Source organism: Borostomias antarcticus, assembly GCF_949987555.1.
Source record: "Borostomias antarcticus genome assembly, chromosome: 16".
Classification (NCBI taxonomy): domain Eukaryota; kingdom Metazoa; phylum Chordata; class Actinopteri; order Stomiiformes; family Stomiidae; genus Borostomias; species Borostomias antarcticus.
In genome coordinates, this window is record NC_140249.1 from 7462255 (window position 1) to 7487254 (window position 25000).

A 25000-nucleotide genomic window follows, 5' to 3' on the forward strand; every position below is an offset into this window, starting at 1 on the left:
TTCTAGATCAGGACTTATAGCTAATAACCTCTACTAAACAAGATGAAGAGAGTGTAGTGAAGCGATCTACGTAGACCTAAAGGTATGATCCCGCAGGAGTTTACTGCTTTCAAAAAAAAAAGATTGTGAATGGATTGTTTTAATATTTTGTTGAAGTGTTACTTAATTGGAAATTGCATTTGACTCCTCACAGTACACTGGGGAGAGAAGTCTGATCTGGGATCAGTTACTCTTTCACTCAGTCCTTGTCCCAGCCACCCGAGCGCTGAGAGTATATCTGATCCCATGTCAGTTATTCTGGGTAGAGGTCTAGCTACACCTCAGCTGTATCAGTATCAAGAGTCAAGAATGAAGGATTCCTATGTTTTATCTTTGAGTTTCTAGAACATTCATATTCTCAGTGTTCTGTTGCAGAACTTCACTCTTACCATGTAAGGGATTGGTTTCTCCCTGGCAACACGCCATGGAGCACACACTGGAGGACACTAGCGAAACCAAACAATGAAGTATCAGCCCAAGCCTCCCTTTTAAGCTCCGCGAGTAGTATAAGTTGCCAACAAGTGGCGTGGGCTAGTGAGAGCCAGCCAATCGCTCAAGGTGTTACTGCTGGCTCCTAGAATGTCCCTACAGGAAGTACCTATCTTCCCTCTCTACAATTCTCCTCTCCTCCAAAAACCAAACTTGATTGTAAAAATTAAAATAAAAAAGATAAGAAGAAAAAAGATAGAGAAAAAAAAAAAAAGAGTGTATAAACTTTCTTTCAGGTGTGTGAAGAAGTGGTGAGTTGAGAGTAGCTTTTTGGGTTAGTTTGATTTTCCTCTTTCTATGGAGTCCATGAACCTGGTCAGTCGAGTATTACGCTGTACAGTGTTTGTAACAGAAAAAAAACAAAAACTAACATGGATTCCTCGCTGTGGATATGTTCCATTCTTTTTGTATTCTTTTTTTTTTGGGGGGGGGGGACATAAATGTTTCTGTTCCCTGTCAGGATTCATTCTGTATTTCTGTCAGGATTCACTCTGTATTTGGGTTTTGTCATTCAGGCCAGAGCTGCTCCAGGTGTGAATTGCCTTCATCCATAGATAGCGGATCAGAGGGTCAGCCTCTACAAATTCCACCACAAGGAGAGGTGCAGGAAGACCTGACCCAGGGTCAGCCTCTACCAACTCCACCACAAGGAGAGGTGCAGGAAGACCTGACCCAGGGTCAGCCTCTGCCTAGTCTTGCGATACCAGACTTGTGAGATCTCCGCCTCATTGAGTGCAGTGTTTAGAGACTGACTTGTGGTAGACTAGCGTCTACCAGCTCCACTACAGGGTGAGATGTGAATATAAAGGCTGTTTTGTTGGGTTCGGGTGGAGCAGTGGCGTGCAGTAGAGCCGGGTGAGGGACAAATCCTGCATGCGCTGTGGCGCTCCATGGCCGCGTATGTGTGTGATTTCAATCACACACAGGTATGCAGGTCCTCGCTATTGAGAGGTGCTGAACAATCACAAGTATGTGTGTGTGTGTGTGTGTGCAATAGAGACCCTTAGGAATAGGCTGAACATTGAGCCTTTGTCTGTTACCACACGCATACACACACACACTCTGTCTTTCAGCATTCACTTATGTAATGGCTGGGAACAGGTTGTACCTTTAGTACAGACGCAAGAGAACAGAGCAGTTGGAGTGTGGCCACTGAAAGAGTGTGTGTGTGTGTGTGTGTGTGTGTGTGCGCCAGAATAACCAAGCAGGGTGGTTCTGAGAGACGGGTGATTGGGATGAGAGCACTAAGCACTGATTCCATTGAGAATGACAGACAACTTTTAGGAAGTGTTTCACACGAGCGGAAAAAACCAGCAGCTTCAGTACACAGTTGGCTGAACACCAACCACACTCGCACGCACGCACACGAACCCAGCAGCAGTATGTGTGTCTAGATGTGACTGTGGTGGAGAGGTACTATCTCTATGAAGAGAACCACAGGTTCATATTCACTGGAGCAGCACTGAAAGTCCAGCTTTAAGCATTAATACAGTCTCACACACACAAACTCTCCCCCCCCCCCTCCCCCACACACACACAGTTTTCACACCCCCTTCTCTCCTGGGGCTGTTTGAGGCCAAAACTCTGAAGGATGTTCCTCTTACTTTTTAATCATTCATTCCATAGGTGGTTGGGTTGCGAAGAGACCGCCAACTGAAATAAACATTTGATTGTTTGATTGATAGATCAGTTGGTTGGTCGGTCGTTAGTTTGCCTTTACAGTGGCGTATTGTGTTTTTAATGCGGGTCTTAAGGCTTGACTGAGTTGATGCTAAACAGTCTTAAAGAGAACACACAGCTCTAGAAGGAACTCTGGAATCATTCCAGAAGTATGTGGAACTGGTGGAGCTCTAAAACTTAATTTCTGGCCATGTGAGGAGAGTCAAGGCTTCTCATTGGTGGACTTATAGTATCATACATCGACCAATCAGCTCCGAGCCCTGCCTGAGACCCATCTCTTTGTCTTCAGATCTCCTGTGTATGCAGACAGTATATGTATCTTTTTGCCTTGATTGATTATGAAGAAAATATATCTATTTTTTTGTAACTGTTCTTCTCTGACGTGCCATAACTCATGTTTTCTTGCACACTGTTAATATTTTGTGGATATTGCTGTTTAAAAAAAGATGATATTGAAAAGTAGATAACATTAATAAAAAGATGATATAATAATGTGGTCTGTGTCTGATCCTTGTCTGTTATGCTGTTGCATTTGTCTGTTTGCACTCAAACTTGCAATACACACACACAGTACATGAAGCTTGGACCGATACAGATTACATGATAACATGCACAAAGCAATGTTAAGGACAGATTATGTTGATTGTGAGCTAACGACAAGCCAGACAGACTGTCTGGACTGTAGGCAGTGTTCTGTGTTTTGACTTCACTGTCTGAGTGAGGAGCTGCCAGGGTTGTCACATGACCAGGTCAGAACCATATTTGAAGTCAGGCGCCGGCTGGGAAAACAAGGAGAGGTTTTTACAATCGAGACGAACTAGCTAATCAGATGGAAGTTCGACACGCGTCGGCCAATGGAGAGCTGCTAAACAACGCCCCCTGGAAGACCACTCCCCCAGCGCAGCTCACAGCAGTAAACAGTTCTGACCAGACATGTGAGAACAAGAGGGGGGGAAGGGGGTGGAGGGACACAAGGTGAGACGAGGAGAGGACAGGAAGGGGGAGGGGGGGGGGGTGTAAACAGAGGGTGCTAGAGGGGGCAGGCTGTGCCAGGACAAATCCAATCCGTCTTCCAGATGTTACTGCTGCGTGCTGGAAGTTCAGAGAACTGACTGGGTTGGTCTCGGAACAATATGTGCTTTCTTTTATTTGTTTTTTTCCGTAATCCCAGCCCTCTCCTGACTCCCGCCCTCAGGGGAAGGTACGTCGTATCTAGAGTCAACCACTGGCTCGCTCAGCCCGTTTGTGAGAGAAGCTCCAGTTTCAGCCCCCACCCCATTCCACAGCTGTCTGCTCCATTACAACAATGGGAAGAGAGGTTGGCAAGCTACTTGTGTGTGAGTGTTTGTTAGTGTGCTCGCACACGTGCGTGTGTATGTGTGGCTCATTGTGTGTGTGTGTCTCATTGTGTCTGTTTCATCGTAGTGTGTGTGGTTTCTATTCTTGTTTCCATGACATGCCGTATACACACTCTCAGCATGACTCAGCGGTACTTCCTGCTTCCATGACGCACACATGGATTTGTTTTGGAATCTGAACAGCTACCTTGGCTACTCCTATCCTTGTCCAGCCAACACACACACACACACACACACACACACACACACAGTGAGATCTGTCCATAGTATAATATAGGATAATATATTTTCAAATGCATGACATAGCATTATAATACCGTAGTGTTAGTAGTTCATAAATATAATACTGCAGTTCATAAATATATCAATTGACATAAATTGTAGTGCACAGCACTTAATGGATATGCGAAGAGATCATAGAGCGATAAGGCCTGATAATTAACAGCATGGTATCAGTGCATGTCAGTACCATTCACTGCAAGAGTCTTGAATAGCCCTCATTCCAGAGGCGCTGGCCGAAAGGCTTCACTGTCTTGTACTGTCCTCCACACGGTGAAAAACCTTTTCATTCCATCTAGGCCCACTGACCATCTCCTCCTCTGTCCAGCCAGCCAAGAATAATATTGTTCTTGTATCACTTTTGTAACGTTAGAAAATGCACTTTCTTTCTGTACCAATTTGAATTTCAATCTATTGGCATTAACATTTCAGTTACATTTCAGTTCCCATGGTGATGGTTGGCGGTTCTTGGCAGCTCAACCGGTTGTTTGGAGGTGGTAGCGGCGTCGTCACCCTCAGCCCCCGCCTCTACGGTTCACGGGGGAAGACACGTGGACACCAGATACTTTATCCACTACAAACAGCCTGTTTACACGGACGCTTCCTTCAGCTCAGGATACCCAGGCTGATCCTTCCCAGTCCATCATTTGGGGCCCCTAGTTCACCAGCAGGCTGCTGAACACACACTTCTTTCCACAACGTTCCACAACACTCAGTCGGTCCTCATCCCTCTGTGACTAAAGAGACCAGCCTGTCACACTCTCGTTGTCCTACTGTAGTAACCGGACAACATGAGGACAGCCCGGCCAGGACAGCTCTTCCAAGTCCTCTGTTTCTCTGTCTCTCCATATCTCTGTCCATGGAGCGTTCGAACACCAGTACAGACTGGCCCTGCTCGGCTAGGGCTCCTGACCAGTGTGTGTGTGTGTGTGTGTGTGCGCGCGCGCGCAATGTGTGTGTATGCATGTATGTATGTATGTATGTTTGTATGCATGTATGTATGTATGTATGCATGTGCGCGCGCGTGCGTGTGTATATATGTGTGTGTGTGTGTGTGTTCGAGCACGGTCCTCAGCGTTCTTGCAGGGCGAGTTCAGGGACCCACTGGTCCACGCTGCGGCTCTGCTGGCAGAAGGTCCCCACTTCCTGGAGCCGCAAATGCTGGGCCTGGGGATTCTGCTGGACACACACACACACACACACACACCATTGTCACACCCTGGCCAGAAACATATACACCTGTAACCCTAACAGTTAACACAGCCAGGCCCTTTACAGTATGCTATATCTAATCTATGGGGCGGCTGTAGCTCAGTTGGTAGAGCGGGTCGTTCAACGATCGAAGGGTCAGTGGTTCGAATCCCAGCTCCGACTGTTCACATGTCGAAGTGTCCTTGAGCAAGACACCTAACCCCAAATTGCTCCCAATGAGCAGGTTAGCGCCTTGCATGGCAGCTACCGCCATTGGTTTGTGAGTGTGTGTGTGTGAATGGGTGAATAAGAGGCCATTGTAAAGCGCTTTGAGTGCCGCTAAGGTGGAAAAGCGCTATATAAGTGCAGTCCATTTACCATCTAACATGATTCTAGTCAAGGGGAATCTAATGACCATCATATGTAGTAGTAGAGACAGAAGGGACAGCCAGTTGACTTTGTCGAACCCGTGTTCAGTAACCGCGCAGTTCACACCGACCGAGCCGACTCACCGTGACCAGGATGCAGTGGAGGTCCTGGTGCTCTCCCCCGGCCGGGTTTCCGTTGGCGTCCGCGCTGACCGGTGGTCCTAGCAACTGCTGCAGGCGCTGGACGCCGGTCACGCGGAGGATGGTGATGGCGCTGTCGCAGCAGAAGGCCCGCAGGAGCGTGAAGTGGATCTGTAGCGCCACATCGTCCTCGTCGTCAGCCGCCAGCACGCACAGAACCACGCTGTCTGGGTCTCTGTGTGGGGGGGGGGGGGGGGGGGGGGGGGTCAATGAAGAGTCAATAAAAGGTCAACCAAGATCTTTATTTTGTAATATGTACTGTTTTTTTTAGCTGAGGGCAGCAGAGACAGGCTGCCCAGGTCATATGGGTAGACTAAGGGTAGACTCACGCATTCAACAGTTTAGCAGACTCGTAGATCCCCATGGTCAGACAGTCCTGCCGCTGCGCAGCGACCAGCAGCTCCTCCAGAGCCAGACTCGCCGACTGCATCCTGAACATAGCCGCGGGTTAGTCACTGATACATCTGGGACACCACGTGTTAGGCTACTGTGTTAATTGCTTTTTGAAAGCACACTGCGCGCCCGCGCACGTTTAGAAATAGAATAAGACTTTTCACAGAATATCTGCACGTGAGCACAAACCCATTACGCAACAGTCTGCACTACGCCAACTAGATGCAACCAAGTGCAAACTCACTTTTTCGCGACGATGCTGCCCCCAACAACTTTCTCGAAAGTCATACAATGTAAAATAATCCAACTGAGGCTGCAGCAATGTGTGATTCAAGGTTGATCGTTTCTCGTGTAGTCTAAATCTGCCTGCGTCCGTTTGAGCTACGCTCTTAACAGTTTGACAATGTTTACAACTCATATAACTATTTATAGCCCCTGTGAGGGCGTGATCGAAACTTCTAGTCTTTTGTAATTGGCTTAGAAGCCTTCAAAGATCGCCACAACACCTGCTTTCTCCCACACCCAACTTGAACTCAACCAGTCCTCTTTCACACAGATCTTTTGTTGCATATTTCATGTTTGATGTTGAAGCACGCCTTTCACACAAAGTTGCACGATTGACATGCCTCCCCGAAAAGTTGTCGCTGATCAAGCTAAAAAGCTGCTTTTTTGCAATGTTCCCATTTAATTTGTTCATTATTGCTCAGTTTTTGTGATATGAAATGTTATTTACATAGCCGACAGATGCCTTTATTGTTTGCATATTGAAATATGCCACATGGGGGGAAAACATGAAAAACATATAAACAAATAAAATAATAAAAGCAACCAGTTCCCTGCTTTCAGTTTTAATGGCCATTTACGATATTTTACTGGCATCTAGTGGCGAAAACTAGGCCTATACCGGGCCTACCGTCAACAAAAGCAAATTAAACTAGAAATGGTGCTGAGAGGACAGACCACCGCCCCTGAATGCATTTCGTGGCTCTGTGTAGCCAACATTGAATGGGCCCATACTGCACCCCTCCACCGAGTTTCATGAAAGTAGTCTAGTAGTTTTTGCATAATCCTAGTTCTAGGCCCGGCCATGTTTGGGCGACTCGCCACATGTTTCGGATCTGCTCCAGAAACGTGTGTTGTTAGTTGACCCATGCTACACCCCTCCACTGAGTTTCATGAATATCAGTCTGGTAGTTTCAGCGTAAACCTAAAAAATAACTGGAGGTGAATGGTCGGCCGTGTTTGCACAGCTTGTGGACCTGCATGGGCGATTTTATATGGGGGGGCAAGTGCCCCCCCTGATTGGCAAGCCCAACTCTGTTCAAATTCTTGAAGAAAAAAAAGAAGAAAAAAAACTTTTTTTTTCTTATTATTAATTAGCACAATTATTAAATACATAATTGTGGTCTGTAGTTTGTGTTAGGTCATCATTCATTTTAAAAGTGTATTTATTTACTTAGGGTTTGTACTTAGGGTTTGTTTTTTAAGGGTCTGGGGAGGTTGGGATGTGGGTATAGGGATTAGTGAAATCTTTGCTACATAACTTTTTTGTATTCCTTCTATGTATGTAACTCTCCTACTGTGTACTATTTGCCCAACTATTTTAAGACTGTATATTTATTTGCCCAGGGACTGCAGGTGGAAATTAGCTGTTTAGCTATAACCTTGTACAGTGCATCTCTCCTTATTCTATAGGGTAAATGTCTACTGTACCTTGTCCCTGTCTTAAAAAAAAAAAAAAATCAATCAATCAATCAATCAATATTACTTAAACTAGGCTACCTTAAAAAAAAAAAATCATAATCCACCAATGGCACAACTCGTCAGTCTACCTCAACTATTTCCGGTTTGATCTGTTACGCAAAAAAATGAGATCTGACTGTACTGCTCAGTGCTCAACAAGCTACAACTAGCCAACCTGCTCACAATGGCGAAAAGAGCTATAAAAACAATTGACCACTTCTTAATAAAAAAAATAAAATAAAACTGGCAATGGTAATGAAGAAGCTACCACTCGAAATGACACCTCAGCAGGTGCAATCGAATGCAGAAGTGTTCCAGAGGCTATGGAAGCTAGCACTAGCACTGGGTTATATAGCCTATATAATGGGTTCTAAATTGGTCCCTGCTACTTCCACTGAGTTTTGTGAAAATTGGTCCAGTAGGCCTAGTTTTTAATAATCCTGCTAACAGACAAATGAATAAACAAACAAACAAATGAACACTCAAACAAACACACAAAACCGAAAACATTACCTCTCGCTTTAACATTACCTATACGCTGTCACTTACCTATACGCTGTCACTGGGGCAGAGGTAGGCTAATACATTATTTTTATTGATTGGATGACTGATTGTTATTCCAGCGTCCTACAGCTCCAGACCTTATGGCCTTAAGGACCACAACACTTTAGGTTACTTTACAGTACATATATTTCACCACGCACATAATGCAATAGATAAACCAATGTACAAAGCAATAGCCTATCAGACAGTATCTAGGCTGTATCAAACAGAAACTACACACATATTGGACACTTCAACATGAAGTAGCTACTCCTTTCCTCCACCACCATCCAATCTTTGGCCACTTTTTAGGCTAATAGCACAACCAAAATTAAAACATGCCTTGGAAAAATAATATAAAATGAAAATGATATTCTCAGCAAGATCTATAGTTTGGATAAAACTAAGAAACAATAATTTCACCAATTATTATGTCTACATTTCAAATCCGTAAATGCAAGTTTATGAAGAAAAAGCCAATTTTTAGTGTTTGTCAAGGAATTAGAAAAATATGTTAGCTTAATTAAACATTCTAATAAGAAAGATGTGAAAACTGAATGTAGGCTAGTAGGAACCCTACTTATTGTAAGATTTTTGTAGACTGATTTTATGTATGATTACATGCCTTTTGTATGCCTTTACCCTGCCTGGTATTCATTTTTTATGTAAATTTCTCTTAAAATTGTATGTTGTTCAAAATTCTTTATATAACAAAAGATAGGCTATAATATGCCTATGGTTAACTAATATAGGTACCTCCAAGGGTTAATTTCTCCCATGTTCAGGACCAGTAACCAAGTTATGAGTTTTCAACAAAATGTAAATAGGAAACTGGTCAACAACATTAGCCTATTCTTTGTCGTGTTGGGTTCCTTAACAATACAATAATATTGAGCACGTAGCCTATGACTTTTTACAACTGTTGGTATGTTGGTCACCCTCATCTAGCTTGTTGCATGTGCAGAATGGACCGGGCGGCCGGTGATGTCGGGTAGCCTATAAAACTCCACATTTGCCCCCTGCCCTGACCGTGATGTAACCATAGATGTAGAACTATGATGTAACATATTTCAAGTTTCGATTTCGGTGAAATGAAACTCGAGATATTCATGCATGTATTAAACTAGCCTATAGGGGCATATTGAGACAGAAGACAGCGTGTGCTAGCGTTGTGTCACAACCGAAACGGTAAGACAGCTACTTATACGTCTAGCTTTAATAGATAACCCAATAGTAGCCTATCATATAAAAATGGAGAATGTACTTAATGTCTGTACGAAATTAGGAAATTAGACTAGCCATCATCACTGTTTTAAGGCTTGGCAATGGCAACAGATCGTCCATATTGTACAAAGTTCCTTTAAGAGTGTAAGATAATTATATATAGCCTATCATGTACATTATTAATATGTATTTATGTAATTTGTATTGATTTAATATGTATTCATATATATCTGTGTAATTTGTAATGATGCAACATGTATTAATATCTACATTGATGGAGACATTAGACAGTGTAAAGACAAAACAATACAAATGAGCAGTGCAAAACATGAACACAAAATACAATGAAGAATATGGCAAGTGGTTGTCTAGTTACATTTACTAGGCTACAGCTGATATGTTGCAGTGTAGAGCTGCCATTGTGTCTGGTATTTTATACCTGGTTGGGCCCCACCCTAAGCAGTGCCTTGTCTCTCATCAGCTACTTCCTGTGTGTCATCATGAGCGTGGTCACGTCCAGCCTGTCTGAGGAGCAGAGGAAGAAGCTGCTGTCTCTGTTTGGCCATACCAGGCTCTGTCTGCTCCACAAAGCCAGTGTACACGGCTACAATGCTGCAGGCTTCCACAACCACTGTGATCGCCAAGGACCCACCATAGTAGTGGCCTTCAACCCATCCGGCTTTGTCTTTGGGGCATACACCAGCAAGGACTACACTCAAACTGGGCCGCATGTCAACGATGACCAGGCCTTCCTCTTCAGCATCACCAATGAGAGAGAAAAGCCACTCAGAGTGGCAAGTGCCGATGGCATGTATGGTTTTCTAGACGGTGCCAATATTGGTCCGAATTTTGGTGGTTTGGTGTTTTTGTTTAATAACACAGCCACTGTCCAGTCCCAACCAGGTATCCGGTACAACTTTGATCCCACTCAGATGCATGGGAATGACCTGCAGCTGAGAGAGTTGGAGGTGTACCGAGTGGAGGGTGAGTCACAGTGACACGACCGGGACTCCGTCTCAAGACCATACGACCATACGACGTGTGTATTCACACTATGCGATTTGTATTCATACTATACGATTTCTGTCAGCCCCGATTACGCCCACGATTCATCTTGGCTGAACTTCTACGTGATCTGCGATCTACGACGAAAATATCTGACATGCCAGATATTTTGTCGGGAGGTCGTAGCCTCGTCGTAGAATGTCGTAGCAATGAATCACAGATCGTACACCTTCTCACACTGCGACTTGCGAGTCCCGATTTTGCATACGATGAGCTACGATTGTCTGCGACAACCCATGACCACCTTACGACCTCAGAATCGTGGGTTTTATCGCACAGTGTACATTCGGCTTTAGTAAAGAGGTTCATGTGAAGCCAAGAGATGAAAAAAACAAAGTGTGTCTTTTTCATTTCAACTACAGTAGACTGTCAGCCTGATTGTCCTGTTGTTGTTTTGTGTTGTCCGGTTGTTGTTTTGTGTTGTCCGGTTGTTGTTTTGTATTGTGTTGTTTTGTCCCATCTCTAGACTGCGGGGGCCTCCTGGAAAAGCCTTGGAGGGCGGTGAAATGGGACAGTGAGGGGTATGTTCTACTCTGTCACACGCCAAGTTATGTAATAGTCAATATTTCTTAACATAAATTTTACATTTCTTAATAGCATTATTTAGGGGAACCGGTTTTCTGCTGCCACATGTATTCACCAGTAGCTGGTCTGAAGTGAATCCTGTGCTCAATTCCCTGTTCTCACCTCTCTCTGCTGTCATCCCACTTTCTCTGTCGCCCTCATACTGTATCTATTAATTACATATCTGACTCTCCATCCATCCCACCATCCATCCATTCTTCTTTCCTTCCAGGAGACGTAAAGAGCTGAAGGACTATGTCCAGACTTATAAGACTGACATCAACTCAGTGAACCAGGCGCGGATTCTGCTGGTGGGGCCTGTTGGAGCTGGCAAGTCCAGCTTCTTCAACTCCATCAACTCGGTGTTCAGAGGGAATGTGACCGGTCAAGCAGCCACTGGTACTGCAGGCACAAGTTTGACCACTCAGGTAGCCAGTGGTGTGCTTTTATTAGGGGTCCTACTGCAGTAGGAACCCTGTTGTTATTGTTAGTAGGCTATTTTTGACAAAACTATTTTCCTGAAAATGGTCAAATAACTCGGTCCTTGACCAAAAATTCTCAAAATGTGCATGTTGAAACTAGAGGCCAAAAGTAACTATGCCAGAAAGAATTACCATGATTCGTCCATAGGTGGCGCTATAGCAACCAATCCAAAAACACCTACAACCTCTTTTATCTAGTTCCGTACCTACAGCATCAAGGCAGGGCGTGGGGGGAAGCCCCTCGCCCTGGTCCTCTGTGACACCATGGGATTGGAGGAGGGGCCTAACGCCGGGCTGGACGTGGATGACATCCCCAGTATTCTGAAGGGCCATGTAGCAGACAGACACCAGGTAATTATAATGTAACAATTACAATAATAATTTAATAAAAATATAATGATATATAGCGCCTTTCCAGATGCTCAAAGTGCCATTAGAGGGGGTGGGGGTGCTGTAGCTCACCTCATCCACAATGTGCACCTTTTATTTATTTGTTTTTATTTGTTAGTTTTTTGTTAGTTTAACCAGGAGAAGGGGTTGAAATAAATAAAAAGTCCTATAGCCAAGATGGCCGTTACCGGGTTTCAAACATAAAACAACCACATAACAATTAAAACAATAGAAAACAAAGGGCAAGTTACAGAATCTTTCAAACTAATTCAAGACATCTGCAGGCAGATGTACTTGATTCCATATCATTTAAAAACATTTTAAAGGCATCCAGTGAGACCAGCTCCCAGTGAGATCAGCTCCCTAAAAACATTTTAAAGGCATCCAGTGAGACCAGCTCCCTCCGCCCTGCCTGGCAGCATACTGTACCTGAACACCCTTTTTCCCAGCTCAGTACGGACTCAGGGGACAGTTAGTAAGTCCTGTGAGCTTAGTGGTGCTCAGCTACCAGTAGGTGAGCAGAGCACTAGCAGCGTTTCACAGTGAATGTTTAGATTTATTTCTCTAGGTGGTTGATGTTGTGGTTCTGTTTGTCCCTCAGTTCAACCCGCTGGGGTCTCTGCCGTCGGACGATGCTCGGTTCTCCAAGTCTGCCGGTCTGAGGGACAGGATCCACTGCGTTGTTTTCGTAGTGGACGCCTGCAAGGTCAAACTGCTCTCGACCAAGATGGTGGAAAAATTTGTCACCATCCGCAAGAAAGTCAACAAGATGGGTGAGAATCTGATTCGACTGAATAGCCATGTATGAGCGTAGGAGCCACCTGCTTCTGCTAATGGTCTGGTCTGATATTTCTGGATTTATTAAACCAACTGGAGAATAGTGTTGTATTTCCTACATCGGTAGCAGTTGTGGAATAAGATACATACTTACATACTAACTAACTAACTTTTCATTTATTTAAATTGTTGAATAATGGGCTTTGTGTGTGTGGGGGTGGTGGGGGTCTGTTCTGTTCTGTAGCTGTGCCCCAGCTGGTACTGCTGACAAAGGTGGATGAGGCCTGCTCCTTGGTAAAGGGGGATCTGACCAAGGTCTATCTCAGCCACTACATGGAGAAGATGGTGGGTTTATATTTGAAAATATATACATAAAAATAATTCAACATGCATCTGAAGCATATAGCTTCTCATACACATTCTTTAGGTAAAAACAATCAAGGACAGACACATTAAGCTAATAGCTTAATTCCATTGCGGTCCTTGTTGGAAGCGGGTGTGTGTTTGGGTGGGCAGCAGGGGACAAATGTGTTCAGCCACATATAATACAACAAAGCAACATTAACAACTACATCATCAACATCATCCTAGCAATCGTCATCATCAAAACATATGAATCCAAATGGTGACAATTACAGTATGGCAAGAACACAGCCTAGTTGTCTTTGAATGCTAGCCAGTTCGACTGCTTTGCACTAGCATTAGCAAGACGTGAACGCCCGAATGAGAGACAGCATGGAATCAGCTGAAAATGTTCTCCATCAATCAACAACATTATGAGGAAGTCGAAAATGAGGCCCTAAATCAAAAAATTTCAAACTATTCCTTTAATATGATCCTAACTGACTTAGTTTGCAGTCTAAAACTTTGGGAACACTGTTGAACCAGGAACAACAAGCATCGAAGTGGCACTGAGCACCTGCCAGTGTTCTCATACGGAAATCTGGAGATTATTTCTAGGAATCTGATCCTATTATGAATCTTTGTAAGAACTGTTATCAAGGACACAACCAAGATAATTCACTGACTCCTCTGTAATCAATTTGTCTCCTACCTACCACAACTCTAAAACCAGGGGATTTCCTTAGTCTAACCTTAGACCTACTTGTACAGTACATGGAGGGATAATTATCTTGCCCCATAACTCGTCTCTGACTTTCTGAAGTTCTGTGCTTTTTTGAAACACCCTTTGTTGGGTTTTTTGCGCATGTGTCTGTGTGTGTTTCAGGTGGTTGAAGTCAGCGTACAGCTGGGCGTGTCTCCGTCTGTAGTGCTCCCAGTGAAGAACTACAGTCGTGAGCTGGAGCTGGACCTGAACACAGACATCCTCCTGCTCAGCGCCCTGGTCCAGATGCTGCACTTCACAGACAACTACTTTGATGACTTGTATGAGGGGCAGGAGAAGGGTGACTAGGAGGGAGGAGGGTGAGGAGATGGGGGGTGACTAGGAGGGAGGAGGGTGAGGAGAGGGGGGGTGACTAGGAGGGAGGAGGGGCAGGGTATCTATTCATTCAATAGATGCACAATTTGACCAAGGATGTGATGCAAAATGCATTTTCTATGCCTGTTCATTGTTTTTCCTCATGTATACTTATTTACTTGTGGTGCTTGCACATACTCAGCATGCTCACTAGATAGTAAACAGTAAATAAACAGACAAACTCATCAAGTGTTGAACATTCTTTATTTTTTCCGTTATCCTCCAAACATTCGAGCAGTGTTGCACACAGACATTACATACATAAACTGACGTGTGATTTATTTATTTTTTGTGCCATATTCATCATAAAACAAACATGTCTCATCCGTGTCACATTGCTCTCCTCATGAATATCATGAATGAAACATACAGATTTGTTTTACATGCAGGGCACATGAGAGCACAGGTCACTAAGCTATAATAAAGGCTCCAGGTTACTCCCTGTCCTTGGCCACTGATCTAGAGTCACCTCTCACTTCCAAACCTGAACCTTTATGATCGATGAGTAAGAACTGACCTGGGGTCTGTGGCTATGTGGAACACGAAGTGTTGTGGAAAGCGAAGAAATATTGTGTAGGATAAACGAGACTAACTACGATAGGCATTAGGAATAACCTCAACTCTATTCATAGCATCTCTACCTGCTAGGTCTTTTTTTAGTGCATAAGTAAGACAAATTTAAGCACACGTGTACAGTTAAGTGCAGAGAAAAGCAATCCAGTGATCAACATTCAGATCAAGTGATGAGCCGGAAAGAATCAGTCACCAATGTTTGGCCGTTGGCGTGTTCTGCATGGCGTGTTTCTGTACATGAGCCTGACTGTGTGATAAGGGAATTACAGAGAAGTACACAAGCAGAACGATGAGAAACGCATAATATTCACATTATCACCAGAACTTGTCAAGAGTGTTGTAGTCAGTCGTCAAATCATAGACGTCGGTTCAATTTGAGGATCGCCTGGACTTTGCGAGTAGCCTGCAATCCATGATTAGTACAATAAAACAGTTGCTTGGAACACCTAATGTTTTTACTTCCACTGAACACACATCGGAGATTTTGAGTAATAAAATGCTGTCTTTGACATATGTAGTGTAGTAGGTATTTGTGAAATGTCCGACGTGAACTTTAATTAGGACCACATTCTAACCTCGGTGTTAGCCAATCAGGCTCGTCCAGTGTCATTCCCCAAGTGGCCCTGAGTCTTTTGAGTCATGCAATAAAACAACTACTAAGTTGGTCACTATGAATCCTCCCTGGTTGGTTCAGCACAACTCTGATATCCCCCTGGTCATTAGAAATGGCCTGTGAGCGATCTGATCTCCCCCCTCCCTGTTTCCATGTCCCCGGCCTCCCCTCTGTCTCTCTCCCTCTTTCTCTCTGTGACCCCAACGCTCATGCAATGTTCCAGTTGTATCGGAGGTCAGGATTTGGCGCTGGGGATGACGTCATATCCCAATTAAATGCATTATAGAACAAAAGGCGGGAAAAAAAAAAAAAAAACACTTACGCCCCATCTTTGTAGTTATAGCCAAGTTAGCCGTTGTTAGCAATACCAGTTTAAAACACATATAAGACAGAAGTGCTAATTAACAGTCTTATTACAGCTTTCACTTATTATTGATGAGTAGCAAATTACATTGCTGAGATCAGGGTTGATTTTTCTTATCTCGAGTAAAATGGCAGAAAACCCGAGTCCATAACATATTTGCTGACGATTTTGACTTGTAACTCGGGAAAAACCGATGTTTCCGATACAACTGGAACATAGCGTCACTCTCGTTCTCTCTTTCCATCTCCCTGACTCCCCACTCACTCTCCATTCCTCTCTCTCTCCTTGTGCCTCCCCCTCTCTCTCTTTCTCCCCTCCCTCCCTCCCTCCCTCCCTCCCTCCCTCCCTCCCTCCCTCTCTCTCCCCTCCCTCCCTCTCTCTCCCCTCCCTCCTCCCTCTCTCTCCCCTCCCTCCTCCCTCTCTCCCCTCCCTCCTCCCTCCCTCCCTCCCTCCTCCCTCCCTCCTCCCTCTCTCTCCCCTCCCTCTCTCTCTCCCCTCCCTCCTCCCTCTCTCCCCTCCCTCCTCCCTCCCTCCCTCCCTCCCTCCCTCCTCCCTCCCTCCTCCCTCTCTCTCCCCTCCCTCTCTCTCTCCCATTTCTCCCCCTCTCTCCCCTCCTTCCGTCCCTCCCTCCCTCCCTCTATCCACCCCCTCCCTCTCTCTCCACCCCTCCCATCCTCTCAGAACTCGATCTTGCAGGCAGGGAAAGTTTCGTCCTGCATGGCCACCGTGCTGTTGGATCCCAGCACACTGACCGCCAGCTCCCTCTGTCTGTCCAGCGTCTGCTGGTACCACTCCTGCATGGCCGCCGACTCGTACGTGGGGATCAGCGTCACCTACAGGGGGAGCAGATTGGAGAGAACGGAATTAGGGATGGTGAGAAAGAAGAGAGAAGAAGAGGATGTGTGTGTGCGTGTGCGCACGCATGTGTGTGTGTGTGTGTGTGTCTAACCTGTGCAGAATCTGGCCAGGAGGCCTTGGCCTCCAGCAGAGAGTCGAGCATAGGCCTCATTAGCCCCTCCTCCTCTGGGCTGTCCCCACTGACGATGTAACAGGAAGACCGAACGCGCCTGAAGAACTCCACATCGACCGTTTCGGAGGCGGAGACGGACGGGAGGTACGCCAGGTCCACATACACGCTGACCACGCCCTCAGAAACAGCCTTACAGCCTATCAGAGAACAGTATTGTAAAAACAATGTACAGTACAAACATCAGACGGTTATCTGGATAAAAGTGCAACTTTTTGCCAAGTGTCTCTCACGTAGTGAATTGAAATGGCACACAGATCATTGTACCATGTATACAGACAATTGTTGTTATTTGAAATTATACTATATGCTATCACTATACAGTATAGTGTATAGTTACAGTAACAACACTATAATAACAGCATTAACAGTAGTGTAACTAAAGCCTGCATCAATGCCTACCTCACTTACATACTGCAGCAAAGTGTAACTGATTGTTGCATTATGAACAGAAGTGTAACTAAGTGTAGTGTAATGGTGCGTTCGTTTATAACTGGGAGGTGGCAAATTGCGACTTGCTACTAGGAATTATTAAATAAAACACCGCATGAACTCGCACTTCCTCGTCGCAAATTCGGATATGTTTCTCAGCCCCCAGTTGCTCGAATGCACTAGATATAACTAGTTAACTGTGATATAATGGTATATAGCTCGAATGGTAGGTATTTTGCCACTTGCTACTTGCCACCTCCGACCACAAACGCACCATAACTGCATCCACACCTACCTGACTTGCCAGCTCCCGCCTTGGTGTTCCTGACCCCCTTGGTGGCCCCGCTCTGGGCCCCACTCCTGGCCTTCCCCGTCTGGGTCAGACCTCCGGCCAGCCCCGGCCTCTGGGACACCTCGGACACCTGTCAGAGGAGGTCAGAGGTCAACACTGATACTGTACATTGCCTTGACTGATACACAGTGCTTGACTTGGGCAGGAGCTCCTGTAGCAGTAGCACCAGCACCTGTTTCAGTCCAAGCCAAACACTGCTGATACAGTCCAGTGCTACTTTTCTTATTACTGTATTTGTTTCTTATTACTGTATTTGTTTCTTATTACTGTATGTTTCATTTCTTGTTTTATTTTACTGTTTCTCTAAGCAGAAGCTCTCAAGTAAAGCATTTCATCGTACATTATACTTGTGCCCTGTACACATGACAAATACACCTACTTGAACTTGAAACATCACCACAGACAATAAGTAACCTACATTTGGCTACACGTACTGAACCAGACTTCAAACTCACCCCAGGCAGCTTCTTGCCACGCATGCCGGCGCTCCTCACGCCCCTCCCGTGAGTTTGGGCGTCGGGGGCGGGTACGGGCATGCAGGAGCCGGGCTGGGGGGGCAGAGGCGGGGCGTCCCTCCGCGGGGCCGGGGGAGGATCCGGCGGCAGAGCGTAGAGGGCGGGGTTGTCGTGGAGGGAGTTCGGGGGGGGGTCGCTACACGACTCGTCATCCGAGTCCAGAACTCCGTCCGCCGTGGTCGAGGGGCAGTCCTCCGTGCAGAGGGGAGCGTTGGATTCGCTGGCGGACGTGTCCCTGTTGTTGTTATTGTTGTTGCTGCTGTAGCTTCGAGGCCCAGCCACTTCCTGGGTATGGTCATCGGCGTCCAATACCTGAGGCTGCTGGGAGATAGAGTCTGGTGGTTTGAAATGTTTGAACTCGCAGGGGGAGACCAGGCACAGGTCCACATCGTGAGCCGATGATTCAAAATGGAGGGTGTTAGGACCTGGGGGGCGCCCCGTCTCTGAGCCCATCCCCAGAGACCTGTGAGGCTTCTTAATAGGCAGAGACATCCCTACTCTGAAGTCGGACTCCACAAAATGGCTGCCGTTGGCATAGGACTGGTTACTGTCCTCCCCCTCCCTCTGGCTCCCTGTGGTAGGACCCTGCTCAAAGGACATGGACAAGGACTCGTCCACTTCTGTGGACTGAGGGGAGCTGACCTCGGCCGGGAGGGAGTGCGTGGTGGTGGTGGTGACGGAGGGAGACGCGTCCGGGAGTCCTTCCTTTAACGAGCTCAGAGAGAGGAAGCTCAGATGTTTCTCTCTAGGGTTGGTGGTGGTTTTGGACTCGGGCCCGGTGGGCTGGCCCTCGGCCTGCATGTTGGACCCCAGCGGCTGGTTATCGGTGGCCTCCAGGCTGGAGCTCCGCCCCCCTCCTCCCGGGCCGCTGGCGTTGTTGTCCCCGCAGCACCACACGTCGTCCGGCGAGAGGCCGTAGGGGGTGTGGCCCGCGCTGTTGGGCCGCGAGTCAGCGGAGTCGGCCGCCCCCACCGTCTCCTCGTCTGGGTCAGGGCTGGGGGGGCACTGCCCCCCCTCTGGGGAGGGTCGGGACAGGGGGCTCTCTCTCAGCCCCCCCTCCAGCAGGGTGTACTCCGTGGGGGTCAGGTCCAGCTGGACGTTGCGCTCACCCTTGGGGGGCTTTGTCGGAGGAGCAGGGAACCCCGCGACATTGGCCGGGGGCTTCTGTGGCATTTGATCGAGTCCTCCCGCTGCCGCCGTTACCCCGGTCCGACGCCTCTCTCCGCCCTCGTTCCCGTCTCTCCCTCCGCCCCCCGTCCTGCCCGCCTCCACCGCCACACCGCCGTCCGCCTCCTTACCCGAAACGCCCTCGCTCCTCCCCGTCTCTCCGCTCCCCTCCCCTCCTCTTTCATCCAGCGCCCCCTTTCTCTCCGCCTCCTCTCCCCCGGTTTCTTCGCGGAGTCGGAGAAACTCGGCCGTCATGTCTTCGGGGGTGGACATCCTGGAGCCGGCGGGGTTCCGCTCCGCCCACGCGTCCTGTCCGCCCGCCTCGGCGATGGCGGCGGCGCTCTCCGGTAGCGTGGCGCCAGTCGCAGAGCCTGCGCGAGGGTGGGCAGGGTTATCTTTAGCTCGCTCTGACGAGCCGGCGCTCCCCTGGGTCTTCTTAGCGTCCAGGTTGGCGTCCGTCTTCGCCTCCTTCTTTGGTTTGCTCGCCGCCTTCCCGGTTCTCGCTTCGTTTTTCAGGTCTTTTTTGGGCTTGCTCCGATTGCCGTTCTTTGGTTTCGAGGAGAGGGGCTCGGTCTTCTTCTGTTCTTTTTTTTTTGGTCCGCTCTCCTCCTTCTTCCCACCCACCCATCCAGCTCGCTGCTTCACACCTCCCTCCCTCGCTCCGAGTTTATCCCTGTCTTTCTTTGCCTCCTCTTTCGCCCCGTGACCGTTCGTCGCTTTGGTTTTCTCCTTCTCGTTCTCTTCCTTCTTCACCTCCTCTTGACTCCCCCTCTCTTTCCCAGCCCAGCTGCCGGGCCTTGGCCCCGCTTCCTTCCCCCCCCCGACCCTCCCGGCGTCCTGGCTCTCCGTTCGCCCGGCCTCCCCGGCCTCGCCCCCGCCCTCCATCTCTCCCGTGGTCACCGTGGGCCTCTGGAGGAAGGCCAGGCCCCTCAGCTTCTCCAGCCCCTCCAGGAGCTTCCCTTGCGGGGCGACCCCGGGGAACAGCACCCTGACCACCTTCTCCTGGGGACAAGCCGGGTGCCACACCAGCAGGGCGCACACCGACGCCAGGGCGGTGACGGGGAGGGCCCGGGGCGGCGTCTGGGGCTGCGAGGAGGAGGAGGCGAGGGGCGGGGCGTCGGGCCAACCCTGCAGCAGCGCCTGGTACTCCGGGCTCTGTCTAACCGGGTTGAGGACATACAGCTCCAGCCGTCCCACCCCCATCTTCTGGAAGAGGGTGAGGGGATGGACGGGCGCACCTCGCGGACGGGTCAGGGGCTGCGGCGTGATGTCCAGCTTCTTTAAGAGTCGCAGAGTCAGGGCGGCCTGGTCTTTGCTCCTCAGGACACCATCTATAACCAGGACAAGATGGAGAACTAACATGAGGCACACATGATGGAGGATTATTATTGTTTGATTATTGTATTGATTATTATTGGGGCGGCGGTATAGCTCAGGAGGTAGAGCGGGTCGTTCAGTGATCGTAGGGTCGGTGGTTCGAATCCCGGCTTCTCCTGACTACCTGTCGAAGTGTCCTTGGGCAAGACACTGAACCCCCAAAATTGCTTCCAATGAGCAGGCAAGCGCCTTGCATGGCAGCTGCCGCCATTGGTGTGTGAATGGCGGTCCGGGCCAGTGTAACAAATGCAGTACCTATACCTATTACTGAAGTGATAGTTTCACAGTTTCATTTGGGCTTCTGGCATAGGTATACTCTCTTAAGAATAGTATGGTTTGAGAAAGGAATCTCTTGTTGGTTTTGGATGCCCTGCTCACCTGGCTGTAGTTCCACCTGCAGCTTGTTGGGGCCGTTGAAGAACACCACCCCGATTTCAGGAGAGATCAGTCTCTTTGCCAAGTCCCCTATAGAGAGAGGGAGAAATACATCATCATTATCAGTAACAGCAGCATCATCACTTTCCCTATTGTATCATCATATTCATCATCATCATCACCTTTGACATCGAAGCCCATCTCAAGTTCGGCGACCTTTCTCTCCAGGAGGGCGTTGACCCCGGGGAGGTTCTCCGTCCCGACGTGGGTCAGCAGAACCGCATCGACACGGTCCAGGTGTCGCACCAGCTTCCAGAAACAGGCCTGGGGGTCCGACCCGCCATCCACCAGCACGGTGAACCCGTTAACGGCGAAGAAGGCGCAGTCCCCGCGGCCGGCGGGGAACACGTAGCAGCAGGGGCGGGACAGCTTGAGGAAGCCCACGGTGCCGGGGGGCTGGAGCTGGTCGAAGGGAGACGGGGGGGACAGAGTCCCGGAGAGCAGGGAGGTGAACTCCCCCAGGGCCTCCATGGCAGGGAGCACCGCTGGGGGGTTGACGCAAAGCGCCAGGGGCCCCTGGAAGGGCTGGTTCTCCAGGAGAGTCCTCTTCCACTGGCCGACGTTGGGGCAGCTCAGGGTCAGGTGGGCTGTCGAGACGGGCAGGGAGGAGGAAGTGGCGCCGGGTGGATCTAGGAACTGAGGAGAGGAGACGGCTTTTGACCTGTACTGGTAGAAGCCTACTGGAAGAGTGGGTGTCTAACCCTAACACTATATATTAGTTGTGCCTTTTTTTTGGTATTTGTCCACATCTTACATTGCTTACTATAATGTGTAATGTGCACTATCCACTAGGGCTGCACAATTAATCGTGAATTTATCGAAATCGCGATTATGACCTCAACAGGCCGCAATTAATGTGATTAATAATTTTGCTTTGAATTGAGTGTGCTAGAACTACACGGACGAATCACAGGCGCTTATGCTGTCTGACCAATCACATGCGTTCCTGCTGAGTGGTTGCGAAAAAGATGATGTCGCTCAAGCCCAGCAGGTCATATGCAAACTGTGCAGAGCTAAAGCTATTACTTTGAAACATTAATTGCAATTATTAATCGCAATTACCATTTTGAAGCAAATAATCGCAATTATTATCTTTTGTCATAATCGTGCAGCCCTACTATCCGCCTAACAGTGTGCCCATATTTAATTTTGGTATTTGTTATAAAATGAATACACACCAGTTTCACCTGTTCTGTGAGAATGTGCGTGAGCTGGTGTGGGGAGAACAGCCCTCGTTGTATCAGCAAGTCCCCAGTCTCCTCCACACTCTGGCCAGCCAGAACCAGCAGCTTGTTCCCAGACTTACTCCCCAGCAGCCCACACACCTACCAGGGGAGAGACAGAGGGAGACCGGCCGGAGGAGAGACCCAGAGAAGGACGACAGTGTTTAGTGTTCCCTCCCACTGTAAAGTCAATGTGTCTACTTGTTCTAGTCAGTATAGTTTATAGTGAAGACTGCTTAGACCCTCACCTCAGAGCAAATGTTCTCTTGGGAAGGACTGATCAGCACCAGCGTATCCAACACCTCTGAACTATATCTCAGACACCTCTGTCCTGGAGGGGAGACAGAGAGGGAGGAGAGAAATGAAGAGAGAGGTTGAACAGGTGTCACTGCGTCACTCCTCAGGTCCTCTGACTTACAAACACACACGTGACTGACCACCTCCCATGATAAACATCGCTTTAGCCAAGCTGGCTATTCAATGGTGCGGGTGGGCGGTGTTTATACTGTGGGGTGAGTTGAACCAATTCAACTCAGTGACACAGGTAGGTTTAGGGAGTTGGAAACGTTTTGAGAAATTAAAGGGAGGAAAAGAGCGCTGAGGAAATGAGGAGTCGCCGCCCAGGCCAGACAGAGAGAAAGGAGACTACAAACAAGACAGATTTAGTAGACTATCAATTCACTTTGTGACCAAAAAGAGGAAGGGCAGGAATGGAAACGCTGACTAAGAGCTTGTCTGGTAAAGAGCTGCCAGTGTGTGGTGAATCTGGGCTCGAACCCCAGTTTTTATGTGAGGACGAGCTTCGAGCCTAGTTGTCCTGCTCCTGTCTGACGATAGCTGGGCGGACTTCTTACAGAGCACTACTGTCTGTTCTCAAACAAAGACTGAAAGATTCCCAGTCAGCCACTAACACAGTCTCTCTCTTTCTCTCCGTTTCCCCCTCTCTCACATCCTCACGAGGAGGATGAATAGATTAATGTTCCACGTGTTATCTGTCACAATCAGAACTAAACTCATTCTGGCCTCTAACAGAACACAAAACATCTTCCACTTATAGGGGAGTTATCAGCGACTGTAATGTAATGTAATGTAAACAGCATGTTTACTAGCCTGCCTGCAGTACTGAGCTGAAATGTTGTAATGACTGCCTGGTTCCCACACTTGTTAGAGTGCGCCCACACACACACGTACACACACCTATAGAGAATTTACATGACCGCTGAGTTGCATTTCTATTGTTTATAACCAAGAGGGTCCACCCATATTCAACAATAGTCTGCTTGACCAAAAGACCTACTCCACCTACCTTCCTTCCTTCCTTCCTTCATCTCCACATACAAAATAGGGTCAACGATCTTGGAGTGGTCATACACTCACTTTCACTTTCTCTCACATGCATGCATGAACACACACACACACGCATGCACGGCACGCACTCACACACACAGGGCTCACCTGTACCCTTGAGTATTTGGAGGGTGTGGTGTGAAAGGAAGTCTCTAAGATGCTGATTCAGGTTGCAGACAGTCAGATCCACATCCCATGAACGTATACCTGAATAGGCGGAAGACAGTCTCACACACACGCACACACACACGCACACGCACACGCACACGCACACGCACACGCACACGCACACGCACACACACACACAGTATTTCAAGGCAGAAAGACAGGAAAACAGGTGCAACAGCAAATTATTCACTCCATCAGAAAGGCCACCAGGTAGCTAAGGCACACAACATCCTCACAGTGATACATAGCATCCTATGACGGACAACACATTAGCTGTATCGCTATGAAAGCTCATTGTATATGGTGTTTAGTAGAATCTGGCTCAGTACAGAAATGAGAGCTTGCATGTCACGTCTGCATTACATCAGATTAAACGGAAAGCCTGTGAAAATAATATAGCCCCGAGACGAATCTGTGACTGAGGCTAGCGGAAAGAATGACAAATCGAAATGTTCAGAGGCACCGAGGATGGAGCATCGCCACTTGACGCAGCAGCGCTGTTGACAGGCTATGGGAATGAGATCCAGTTACACTGACACTGATTTCAGATCGGATTTGCGTCTTCTGTCCCGAGTGTTTAAAGGCGGCACGCTGATCCTGGGTAAGCTCTGAATTCAGCCTGAGGGGCAATATTATCCATAGCACCGCGTTCTACGCCCTACCTCTTTCGATCTCCTGGACGATGTATCCCGCCTGGCTCGGGTGACTAATCTGTCCGATGATGATGACGAGGGAGTATTTCTGGTTGCAGAAGTCGGGACTGCTGGCAGCTGCACGTCTCGGCTCCTCTCGGACTCCCCGTTCCACCACCCGGCTAGACGCCATATTGGAAAGTTAATCTGGGATCCTACATTGGTTATGATGTCATTGGTGAAGCCTCGAGACTCGAGCGCTGGGGTGAGTTCGGCCCGACAAAACGTCGTAAAACGTTTTTGAAAGGGAAATGGTGGTGAGTTGAACACCCTGTGTTTTATAAACATGTATAATAATTTCTGGACCTCGAGGGTCTTGGCCAGACGTGACACACACAAACACACGTGAGTGAGGGGTTAGGGGTCTCTCTCTCTCTCTCTCTCTCTCTCTCTCTCACACACACACACACATCTTCAGTGGTCGCCGGTAGAATTTGTCCTCTGCATTC

The 25000-nt window shown here is 47.9% G+C and overlaps 3 protein-coding genes across 4 annotated transcripts; 1 reads left to right on the forward strand and 2 right to left on the reverse strand.

Annotated features, from left to right (window-relative positions):
• Positions 1 to 2842: 2842 nt before the first annotated feature.
• On the reverse strand, positions 2843 to 6381 carry LOC311319229 (growth arrest and DNA damage-inducible protein GADD45 beta-like). Of its 2 annotated transcripts, none has more exons than XM_084450722.1 (4): positions 6243 to 6381; positions 5935 to 6036; positions 5549 to 5780; positions 2843 to 5021 (listed from the first exon to the last, which is right to left on the reverse strand). In XM_084450722.1, exons 1-4 carry the CDS (start codon positions 6284 to 6286, stop codon positions 4917 to 4919), a joined length of 483 nt encoding a protein of 160 aa, XP_084306848.1. In that variant the 5' UTR covers positions 6287 to 6381; the 3' UTR covers positions 2843 to 4916. The 2 variants fall into 2 exon arrangements, with proteins under 2 accessions (XP_084306848.1, XP_084306847.1); XM_084450721.1 differs by having other exon boundaries at positions 2843 to 5024.
• A 3627-nt stretch (positions 6382 to 10008) lies between these two features.
• On the forward strand, positions 10009 to 14200 carry LOC311319517 (interferon-induced protein 44-like; the record flags this gene model as incomplete). Its single annotated transcript, XM_084451075.1, has 7 exons — positions 10009 to 10492; positions 11040 to 11094; positions 11370 to 11565; positions 11818 to 11970; positions 12611 to 12782; positions 13031 to 13131; positions 14015 to 14200. The coding sequence occupies 7 exons, from the start codon at positions 10009 to 10011 to the stop codon at positions 14198 to 14200; spliced, it is 1347 nt and encodes a 448-aa protein (XP_084307201.1).
• A 2293-nt stretch (positions 14201 to 16493) lies between these two features.
• LOC311319518 (microtubule-associated protein 1S-like) lies at positions 16494 to 24684 on the reverse strand (the record flags this gene model as incomplete). Its single annotated transcript, XM_084451076.1, has 11 exons — positions 16494 to 16649; positions 16766 to 16983; positions 17571 to 17697; positions 18083 to 19855; positions 19997 to 20664; positions 21065 to 21151; positions 21244 to 21757; positions 22309 to 22446; positions 22593 to 22675; positions 23800 to 23898; positions 24522 to 24684. The coding sequence occupies 11 exons, from the start codon at positions 24682 to 24684 to the stop codon at positions 16494 to 16496; spliced, it is 4026 nt and encodes a 1341-aa protein (XP_084307202.1).
• Positions 24685 to 25000: the final 316 nt, after the last annotated feature.